The sequence below is a fragment of the Nipponia nippon genome, unplaced genomic scaffold (assembly GCF_047370975.1).
Source record: "Nipponia nippon isolate SJK-2023a ecotype South Korea unplaced genomic scaffold, ASM4737097v1 scaffold_1, whole genome shotgun sequence".
Taxonomy (NCBI): domain Eukaryota; kingdom Metazoa; phylum Chordata; class Aves; order Pelecaniformes; family Threskiornithidae; genus Nipponia; species Nipponia nippon.
The window spans coordinates 135,798,559-135,810,626 of NW_028262290.1; the positions used below are offsets into that span (position 1 = coordinate 135,798,559).

A 12,068-nucleotide genomic window follows, 5' to 3' on the forward strand; every position below is an offset into this window, starting at 1 on the left:
AAGTTAGGATTCTCAGGATATCTTGCACTACAGTTGGCTAATGTGCAACCTGCAGAATGGTGCAAAACCTGCTCAAAAACTGAAAATAATGACATGCATGATTTCTTTAATGCCTTTAATTTTATCCTGTACCTGAATGCTTAGGCTGTTTTATTTCTCAAATGGTATTTCTTGTTTGTGTTTTGTTATGCTAGTCTTGACACATATGGAAAATGTAAAAAGTAATCTTAGTCCAAAGAGTAAGTAGACTATAAAAATTGCAGAAACTTATTTCAGGAATTTATAAGAAATTTTAACTGAGACAAAACTAGTAACCAATATTGTTTCTTTCATATGGTGTAATAGAAATGCCAGAGATTGAGGTGACGACTTTTAAAACAACTGAAATATTTTTGTTCAAATTAATCTTATTTCATTGAGCCTTTTTTTTTTTTTTTTTTTTTAAATCAAACCCCAGTTACTGACTACTTTTCTGTCTGTAACTGACTCCTGGTTCTCATGTATCTCGTGATGTGAAGGAAAATGTATTTTAAGGCAGAAGCACAAGAGGGCAGTGTTAAGTTCAAACTGAATCCCTGCATTAAAGCGATTTAAACTTTAGTCTTTTGCACCAGGACAGTGTTTTTTAGAAAATATTTTCAATTTCTCTTCCTATTAGGAATCTAAATAGCTTACTTCAGCGTCACTTTGAAGAAATTTATAATTAATTTTCAAACAGACACTGCATTTTACTAATCTTGTTTTGGTATATTTTTTATTCATTCCACAGAAATGAATAATCCTAAATTTCCAGTTTATCTCCTGCCATCGTTTCTTGCCCCTGGCAGTACTATGTAGGCCGCATATAATTTGTCCCTTAAGCGAGCAGTTGAATAAACTCTGTATTTCACTTACCAGTCCTTGTTTCCCTTTCTGCGAGGGCTGGATTGCCTAATAAAACCTGCCCATCCAACCATCCGTCCACTCACTCATCCATCTCTATATTGCCAGTTATACTGGATGGTCAATCAAAATATTACATTTATTTAATATTGTCATATGTGCCATTTAGATTGAATTGGAATAGAGTGGGGGATTGCACAGCACAGAGAAAAATGAAAGTGTATTCTTCACACCAGTTACTGTTATTGAGTGGAAAGGGATAAACATAATGTATATTTATTTTAAAGCATTTATGATAATTGTAATACATTTTAACTGAGTATTTTGAGATTTTTTTTTTCTTTTGAATACCAATTTCAGGCATGTTTACTCAACCTATAGAATGTTTATAATATTAGGGTAGAATTTGCATGTTTTTGGTAGAGCCAAACTGTCTGCTTTAACCCACAAGTTGATGTTTGTTTTTTATTTATGATAGTATTTTTCTGATGGGCTGCTGTCATCAACCAAGAAGATAACATTCATAAGCCTTCTAACTCAAGTTCCGAACATCTGTGGCTAACGTGAATTAATATTTCCTGTTCATTGCTGTCAAAATATCTCCTGTTTAGATAACAGGGAGAAAGACAGGAGAACTATGAGACCAGTAAAATCCCAAATCTTAGGGGGACGGTGAAACTGATGTATTTTTTTGAAAACATGAACAGCTCAATCACTAGGTCTTTCGTTCTCCCTCTTCAGTGGGATAACCATGTTCTTTCACAGAAATGTGTTGCAATAAAGGGCTCCTTAGCAGACCTGAGCTGTAACAGGGTTAAAATAATCTTTGTTCAGAGGAAGAAGGGCCACTAGTGGAGTCCCAAATTTTAATTTCCTTGAAATATGGAAATAATACATGCCATTTTCCCTTTTCAATCCTCTCCCCTAAAAAAAAAAAAAAATCAATAAAAAACCCCCAGAACCCCACCACCGCCACCACCTTTCATTGTATCGGTTATTGTGGCTTTTTTTATAAATAAGCTGGCATGTAGTAAGTCAATAGAAAAATATTGTGAACAAGTTGACAATGAATTTTAGTATTGCTATCTGAATGTGCAATTACTCAAGTGGATGTGTCACCTACTTTCATAATAGATGGGATGGTACTTGGAGAACTGCAGGGACAGCAACAAAGACGTTTCTTGTAGCTTCTTAGCATGCCTAAGCTAAGGTTTTCGGAGCTGTTTATGTCAAGACTCATGTACATAATCTATGTAGAAATATGTACATGCTGCAAATAAATCACACAGCACCCGACTCTCTGACATTGACTCCTTTCCAACAACAGAAACTGACCTGCTGCGAGGCCTGAAAATCAAGGAGCTCTCAGCCAAAGGGCAACAGTACATTTAAACACTGGTATAATAATTAATGGTTTAGACATTCTTTATTTGGGAGCAGAGAGAGAGGGTGAGCTGGAGCAACTCTGTAAGCTCTGCAGCTGAACACAGGCATAAAAGGTACTCCACAGTTGTAGAACTGCCACAGTTAACAAAGTGACGTGAAAATTGCCAGGCTGATACATTGTGTAATTTGTGCCTAGCACCTGTGTTTTTAGCCTTGAAAAGAATTTCCCTGTTTGGTTGTTATATCTCTATAGGAGTCTTCTACTTCTGACAACAACTGTTATTGTGGATTTAATGATCTTGAAGAATCTGAAATTCAGTTATTGTTCACCTCACAGAGAGGTAAATAATAGCTGGATGAATAGCAGTCAAGCCACAGACCCACATGACTCTGTAGAGAGGTCACCATTTCACAAAGGCTTTGTCCCTCTGAAAAGGCTCCTGTTCCCTTAAGTCTATTATTTAAAATGTCTAATTTATGTTATTTTTATACTCTATAATAGAAATGATATCCACAAAAGTTGTATTTCTTTGTAACTCCCTTAAGCATTTAATTTGGAGAGCATATCTTTTTTAAATTCTATCCGCAAGTTTACCTCAACAGGCCTTTTTAAATCTTAAATTCTGTCCACTTAAAAGATGCCCAAGACAGCCAAACTGAATCCTTACAACTTACTCTGTAATTTAGTTGGGAATCTACAGCACCTGGGCCTTTATAACTTCACAAAGCAATAGGCCTATTTTGAAAATTACACTATTTTCCTTGATTATTGGAATTGATTGCTAGAGCATTTCTTTGCTGTTGGACATTTGGAATATACAAAGTATTCTGGGAAGACGTATACACCAAGAATATTTTTAGAACGTAAGAACTGTATAGTTATTTTCTCCTGAACAAAACCGTGAACCTGGTCCGTATTTCTTTGGAAGAATTACATTTTTGCTAAAGAATGGCAAAGCAAGCCCTAATGGGTTGGTTATACTCTAATGATTAAAGTTATAGTTGTGCACCATAAATCAGTAGTACTTACAACTCAATAAGTCTTCACATGTGAAACTTAAACCATGGGTTTAGGGATGTGTTTTAAACAGCTGTTTAACAATATTTTTACTTGTATGGCGACTGTGGTGTTTGCTGCATACATAGCACAAGCTTTAAATATTGTAAATATCACCAATTTCCACTCCTGTCTCTGTCTAGGCTTCCGAAGTTGTGAGCCAGATTCATTCACCTCTCTCTTAACCACCGTAATTGTTCAATAGTGAGTTTGCCACACCCTTACAGCCTTTGTTGGAAATTTGTTTTAAAAGCCTCTGCCACATCCTTTAGCCTGCTTATTAGTTTGATCTTCTCTCCTTGCATCCCTGAATTGGTTCTCTTTTCCTGGTCACCCCAAAGTAAGCTTTTGACTATCACAGTTAAGTTACTTCTGAACGTATGACATCTAGCCTCTTTCCTCCACCCACTACCCAGCATATATTGATTCACTTTTCCCACAAATGGTTCTGTATTTCTTCCTCTGACTGGCATCTCTCTCTCCCAGATCTGCAAGGCTGCTATCCATCTTGTGGGTATTATGCAGATAAAGCAAATTTCATTCTTGCAGGGATCATAGGTTTGACACTATCATTGTTGTTCAATATCTGTATCAGAATGATTTGGGACTATCTGCTGACTATAATGCTATACTGTAGAATTAGGTTGGTGTACATCTCAAGCAATAATTAAGGAAAATGTAACTCTTGGTTGGACAGGGCTTTGAGCAACCTGATCTAGTGAAAAATGTCCCTCCCCATGGCAGGGGGGTTGGCCTAGATGATCTTTAAAGGTACCTTCCAACCCAAACCATTCTATGATTCTATGATATTAATGTTATATTTGAGTGTGAAGTATATCATATGGACCAATGTTTTCAGTGTTGGGTACCTGACAGTAAAATGTCCCCTATATTCATGGAGCCCCTCAATATTCCATATGGTGACACACTGAAGGACTGGGATCTTGTTTTCCTAAATGTGCCGTCATGGGTTTTAGCAAGCCTGTGATTTGAACTTAGCAGCCACCTTTATCTTTAGAAAGTATGAACTGAAAACAGTATTTTCAGCTGTGATATATGCATCCACCAGTTAACTTTTGCACATTAAAATGCCGTTCCAGGAGAGGAATGTATTGCCCCATGCAATGATAAACTGGATTTATTGAAACTGTTTTTATTAGAGTGATTGACTGGAATTGCTGTCTCATGAATAGTGTCATTACAATATACAGAAAACTGTAACTGAGAGTTGTAATGAGGTTAGAGTGTGTATGTTGTCCAGCTACGTGGCCACATCAGCTTGGCAGTCTAGAAGAGGAAAAACTGTGTTTAGTTGTCATTCATATACTCCGGTAAATAACCATTTGTCAGGGATTGTATTTGATTTGTTTAGTAAAATGACAACATGGTCATTACAATAAAGGAGTAAACATTGCAACATTGCAATTGCTTTGTCTTCCAACTTGATACTTTCCTCTGGAGAGTTAGTTTAAGAAGAATCCGTGCTGAGTTGAACATCTAAATTAGTAAAATTGCTAGATTAAGCCCAGCATTGTGAATTCACAAGTGGGCAAAGTTTCTAATTTATAGGGTTCACCTGGAAGTGTGAGATATCTATCAGATTGGTCCTTTGTCAACATAAATCTGTTAATGAAGGGTTAGCAGGCTCTAATTTGCTTTGAGCTGGTGATATTTATGCTGAACATTTATCTTTTATTCACTTGTATTCACACACAGCATAAGTTCTATTCCAATATGCAAATGTCATACTGGTTCACTTGTAGTTATTGAACTGATAAGTTACAGATGCCATTCAAGAAAATTTTCGTAATATTACTGTATTTGATTTATGCCACACTTTATGAAAAATAAATATTTGTTGAATTTAATGATTTTACATATTTATTCAATATTATTGTCTCAATACCTTTAAGGCCAGCCTATGTTATTACTCCATATATGGACGTTTTGAAACAGAAGTCATAGCAAATACCTTTATGATTAACAGAGAAACTGTATTAATAATGCAGAGCTTCTGAAGTCCTCTGTCTTGCAGCTGATTACAATTAGATGCAAGTATTGTAATTGGCAAAGTTAATGTACTGTGTATAGTATTACTGGCTGAGAAGCTATGAGACAAAAGTATTTACAAATTTTACTGATCATCTATTCCTAAATTATTCTCCTTTTCGAAAAACTGAATCCAAATTACTCAGGGGTAACTGTAAAAGCAGCTCAGTAAAAACATGGGCTTAAGCCACAAGAGCTGAAGTAGCTCTAATGCCATTTAGAGTATTTAAGAGAAAATTTCTCTAATGTAGGCAGATACTAAGTTCTGTTCCCTTTTTTTGCGCTTTGATCTTCTCTGCAGTGGAGAAATTTACCCCGTTCAATAGTACTTTTATATCCACTGATAATTTGCAGTTTACCTTACATTTAGCTGATACCTGTCCTGAGATACCAGTATCAGTGGAGTATTCTTTGCTTGGTCTATTGACAGTTTTAATTTTTGCTTCCACTGTGAGTGAAGGAGGCTGGCTGAATGATTTCATACATTGCTGTTGTTATGCCACTTTGTGTGGCTGAGCACCTGAAATCTCTGCATAGTGCACTGCTTCTGGGTATGAGAAAGTCATATGCAGGTACCTAAATGGAAAGCATTGCAACTTATGTTTTAAAATAGATTTACTGTGACTGGGACAGGATTTCCTAAAACAATTCCATAAGAATAAGGGCGGGGGGTGGTATCTGTGCATAAATGACTTACATGCACGATTCAACAGCAAATAGTTAAGTCCTCTAGCACTGGTGTTTTGTTCATAAATAATTTCTCTGCATTCATATGGATTTGATGAGGTGATTATGAAAAACTGAATTCGAGTAGTATAGGTAGTTGAAACAGTTGCCATCTTTCAGGTGGAAATTACTAATTTATCAGCGGAAACTCCATAATTCCCTATGCGCGTGATCCTTGTGTCTGGCAAAATAAAATAAAAATAGGCTGGTATCAAACACCTTCAGTGGTTTAAATTCATTTGTTTTACTTCCAGCAGATAGGGAACTGGGTTAGGGAAGACTGAAACAGGTCAATTTACAAGGGAGCTATCAAGATGAAGATATCTATTGATAGGTTTTCCAGCTCAGTCTTATGACTGAGCCCATTTACTGTGTTAATTATTGACCCTGGACGAAGAACTATGTGTATGCTTATGGAATTTGTAGAATGTGAAAAGTTGGGGGATACTGTAAAAAAAAGGGGAAGCTGCAGTTTAATGATATAAGAATTCGATCATCAGGCAAGAATTAGATGATCTTGTCAATTTTGATGATAGAAATACAATCAAATATAATAATCTCTTGTAATCCACATTTAGGGATTGGTTGTATTTACCTTTCTTAGTAGAAAGAAAAATGGTTCATTTTCCAGAATCACTTAACAATTCACCTAGCAAAAATATCCTGCTGTTAAGTGATTATAAGGCCTTAGTATGCAGCCATACATTTTTTTGTCTTCCTGTAGATTATTGTAGTTGTGGCTTTTCATCTTTTATTCCCAAATGTATCAGGAGTTTTGTTTGTCCTGTGGTAGGAGATGTTAGTGGAAGTTCTGCTGATCTTTCTTGCCTTTTTGCCAGTAATTGAAGAATAGATGTAACCTGGGTTACAGTCTGTACCAGCCTAATGTTCTTACATACCATTCCAGCTCCACTGACTTATGTTAAGTGATGTAGGAAAGCTTTTTACTGTTATGTCTATAAAAATCAAATCTGTATAAAAGAATATCTACCTATTCTCATATCCATAAATAAAAGGGGAATTTTTTTTAGTGGCAATATTTTTCTTCATTGAAAAAAAAAAAAAAGTGATGTATTAAATGATTTTGTGTGAATTATAGTACAAATTAATTTGATACCAATAAAAGACATGTTTTGGAGTTTCTGATTTACCTGTTTCTCATATCCTATTTAATTTCTGTCAAGGTTATTGTCATAATTTCTGTAAAGTTTATTGATATAATAGACATCTGTGCTTTGTACTTAATGTCATACTTGTCATATTGTGCTATGTAAATAGTAATCATCTCAATTGTTAAAAAATAATAATTTTTTTAAAAGTAGAGATAAAATTTTGGGGGAAGAGATCCATTGTAAGTACTGTTTTATATTTTTATGTTATTTGATGTTTATTATATATATACCTAGAATTCTTGTGCAATTTTACAAATCAGTTTAAGAAAATAGGACTACATTTTCTATTCTGGTCCTTTACCTTAGTCTGACAGTGCACAAAGCCCTTATGATGACTTCCATTTTTTTTTATTTCCACTTCAAACCATTTTTACTACGTTCTTTTCCAACAATATTTTTTTTCCAAGCCACATAAAAATGTTCTGTGGATAAGAGGTAACAGGTGTTATTAAAACACTGATTGACTAGAGCTATCTTGATAGGCAATACTTACTCTTTATCCTACGTTCTATTAAGAAATCTGTCAAATACTTTCTTTACAATTATAACACTTACTGAGTTTGAACGAAACCTTATAAACAGAAAACCACGTTCCCTTCCCAACTCTTAATGTAGGCTGCACATTCTAATTCAATGAATGAGATTTATTTACATATATAATTATATAACTATTTAATTTTATAAATTAATTTGATTTTATAAATATTTATATCTGTTATAGTGTATTTATATACACTATATTTATATATGCAAATATACAATGTAAGGTATATTATGCTTTATTTTTATGTTTTTTATGTATTATGTATTTATATAATGTATGTATTATTTTTATATTTAAATTTATAAAAAGAAAAAGTCATGTGAACTTAATGCTGTATTATGAAATTGTTTGGAAAATTCACTGTGTATGACTATAAAATGCTTCAGGGGAAATATGAATGAAGTTTACTGAGAATTTTTTTGACAATATGGTTTTGTCAGATTCTTAAATCCCCCACTTTCTTGGGAAGTTATACTTTTTTGATAAAGATTAAATATACAGTCAAAACAAAAAGAATGTTTGATAGCCATATGGTGAGGATGCTTGTTTATGAAAAGGGAGACGGAGGTTTAGGTCTATGTTCTGCCTATCTGGATTAATGCTAGCATCAACTCTGTACTTCTGGTGTTTGTTTGTTTATTTGTTTTTCCAGACTTTCTTTTTGACATCTGTTACATGTGGTAGAAATCCTTAAATATTTATAGAAGTTAGTACCCTGCCATCACCTCTGGGCTGTAATTTGATTTTAAATTAATCTGAAATACCCTCACTACTGGAAGCAATATAATTAGATCTGCTAACTTTCTACAGACCCAACACATTGGGTCAAAGTGGGAATACTGGTGATGGGAGGCATTTGTCTCTTTGCCAGGTCTTGTGAAGTGACAGAGGTGCACACCTGTGGGCCAGGGCATATCTCAGTGCCCACTCTTACAGTGGGAGGAGGTGACTTCCAGCAGAGGGTCTTTCAGCACATATGCTTATTATAAGATGTATTGCCCAAGTGTACCCCATCAGATTTGGCACATGGCGTTCTGAATCACAAGAGATCGTATAGCACTTGTCCTGTGGACATATGAAGTAGAACATAAGAGGTGAGAAGGGCTTAATTCTATGTAGCTTTGCTAACCTGGAAATTCAGATCTAAAACTAATAGAACAAGAAGTTGTACTGTCATCTTCTACATCTTAACGTTTTGTGACCATTGTGCTTTCCATGTCCTTCTCCCATGCTCTTTCTTTTACTCCGTACTTGTTCACGTGTTCTTGATTTTATCAAGGGGCCTAAAAGAATTTTTAAAACTTTCTAAGGACAGGAGCACCATTTTCTGTGCAGCATTAAATTTTCATATGGAAAATAGCTAGAATTAAATGCTTGCAAGTTATTGTGTATATTTGTATTTAAGAATTTGGGTACAATGTACTAATTGTGCATTTATTAGGAGATTGCAAACTGTAAATCAGAGCTGGTCACTAGCATATAGAATATGCATTAAGATGTCTGCGACACTAATGATATAATATTTGTGAATGTGCATACACACACACACATATATAGTAATGCAGCAAAATTACTGGAAGGTTTTTGTCTAGTCACAATTTATGTGTAAGGACTAATTTCAGTATGTGTCAAAAGCTATCCTGAAAAGATGCTTTTAAATTTTAAGTATTTAAACTTAGAATTGTTTTAATATATCCTTATTTTTCACCATTAGGGAACATTGGTATTGAATGAAGTGGATAATGAGGTGGTGATACTGTCCAGCACTCAATGGATATGGAAGCAGAAATAGCCAGGCAAACATTACCAGAGATATTTAACTTTTAAAATATGGTTTGTAGGATGATTGAATTGGTGCATTCAATCTGATGCTTACTCATTTTGTATTAAACCATAGTGCAAAGTTGTTTTTATCAACCACAAAATGCTCAGCTTATTATGTATTAGTGTACTATCAGAAATATGTGTTTTTTCATACACTTTTATAGCCAGCACCTCACAAGGAAATGTTGTGGCTAATACATTTAGCCACCTTAGACTTTTCTGTCTTGAGAGACTACATATCCATTTATAACTAGGTAAACAAAATGTTTTCTGACAATAGCTTCAAACAAGATTTGAACCAAGACAAAGATTTGGATTAATCATCAGGTCCAAGCTATTTCTAGTATTAGTGTACCATAATAACCCTTGAATTAACAATTTCATATTAAATTTTTCAGATAATACAATGTTGGATTGTATTTGTCTAAAAAATGAATGCATGAGCAGAGGTGATTATTATTTCATGTGTTCGCTTGCCATTTACTATTAAATGAAATGTCTTAAGCCATAAAATGTTCACATAATGCACAATGCATTTATGATAATTAAATAGATATCTTCATTTACTGTTTTTAGGTTAAATTTTTTCCGAGATGTTCCTGAGTTCAGAGTACTAGCATGTGGTGGAGATGGAACAGTAGGCTGGATTTTGGATTGCATAGGTAATCAATAGCATTTACATAGTTCTGCTTGACTCATGTTTTTCATTTTACTGCTCTTTCCTATATACCAAAGTATGGATACAGCTATTTCAAACAAGATCTTGTTCATTGAAATTTTTGAAATTCTTTAGTTTGGGGCATTATTATTTTTAAGGATATTCAAATTGCAAAGGATATTCAAAATCCCTAGATAAGTCCAGTGTTTGTAGTCCTCTGGATTTCCAGAAAACAAGACATTTGAATCAATCTATTTTAATTTCAGTTCAAAGTCTATTCCCCAGACTGAATCAAACGTAAGTTATTTCTTTTAAGACCATTTACCTTAGCTCATTTGCTTTTTCAGTTACCAAATTTTTGTTTATCCTCCATTATCCCACAATGGAGATAATGGGATAACAGTCTTTTGAAAAGGACTGTTTGACAGCTATGTAGATGCCTGTGCAGCAAGGTATGTACGTCATTTCAGTTTTGGAGTTCTTTCAGTCAGTTGGCTGTAAAGTCCTCTGTACAAATCATTAGGAAGGCCCAGAAGTCATGATATTACAGACTTAAACTTCTCAAGGCTTATTAGGGAGAATATCTCCCACACCACTTGGTTGTTTATTTGGCATTAGACGGGCTGCAGAGAAAAAAAAATGTGAACGAGTGATGATGGGAATTAGGAAGGAGATGAAGAGAGGTCAAAAGCATCAACTGAAAGTTTCAATGACGAGTATTTAAAAGTGTGTGCTTTGTGGAAGGTGTGGACCAGAAAACCTTTTAAAGTTCAATGAAAAATAAAAATGATGTCATGGAGAAATGGATTACAACAAAGGCATATGTCTTGGTTTGGGGAAAAAAAAAACTTTTTGCAAATATAAGCTATTGATTGTAACTCTGGAATAGCTTTCAAAATCGAAAAATCAATGTACATAAATAACAAGTGTATTGCCTAAACTTGGAAGGAGTGAAGTTTTGCAGCTGTTAATTGTGTCATCACCTTTTTCTATGAGATCTAAAATGCCATGCAGTTACTTTCCCTTTCAGTGTCATTATTTGAACAAAAGACTGCATTTTGTCTTAATAAAATACTATCATCTGCATCACATTCTGTGGTACAGAACTAAGAAATAATTTGAAGGATCCAGGATCCATTTGTTTCATAGGTGCAGGAAATAGATTTTTGAATGCTGTCTTTTAGAGAACAAAGCCCTTTGGCCCAAGTAGTGTATATAAAGTTTAAGAAATCACCTGTTTTGAGAAACAGACACTTTCTAGTTGGATCTTTTCTTCCCTGATCTGATCTACAAAGAATCTTAGCTGAGAGCAAAGCAAGAAGAAAAAATAAAAAGAAACAAACCACATAAAAAAGAAAAAAAAAAAAAGCTTTTTTCTCCTCAGTTTAAGACTTTTAAACTACTTTTTTTATTATTATTCTATTAAATGTTAAATTCTCTTAAAGCTTTGCAGTACACTGGTATTGTAAACACTAAGTCTTCCTAAAGAATTGAAGAGAGAAATTGATAAATAACAAGATGTCCCTGCCATGTCCATTGGATATATAAACTCCTGCTGAGAATTGATGATAATTATGCAAAATTCTATGAACGAAATAGCTAATTGTTTAACTATTCAAGTATAACTGTTAAACTAGACATGCTACTCATTCCAATTAAATGGGAAATTTGACAAATTATATATTTAAAATATTATACCTGGGGGATATCTGCCCCACTTCCAGCTTTCAGAAAGGCTGTATTTCTTGACAAGGGTTTTCCCATTGGATT

The 12,068-nt window shown here is 34.2% G+C and overlaps 1 protein-coding gene across 11 annotated transcripts in view; it reads left to right on the forward strand.

Moving 5' to 3' along the window:
• Positions 1 to 12,068, forward strand: part of DGKB (diacylglycerol kinase beta) — a 494,094-nt gene that overhangs the window by 275,643 nt on the left and 206,383 nt on the right. For all 11 annotated transcript variants that reach the window (XM_087773968.1, XM_087773975.1, XM_087773980.1 and 8 more), the window contains one exon: positions 10,217 to 10,302. In XM_087773968.1, coding sequence (XP_087630094.1) covers positions 10,217 to 10,302 — 86 coding nt within the window. The remainder of the gene's footprint in view (positions 1 to 10,216; positions 10,303 to 12,068) is intronic.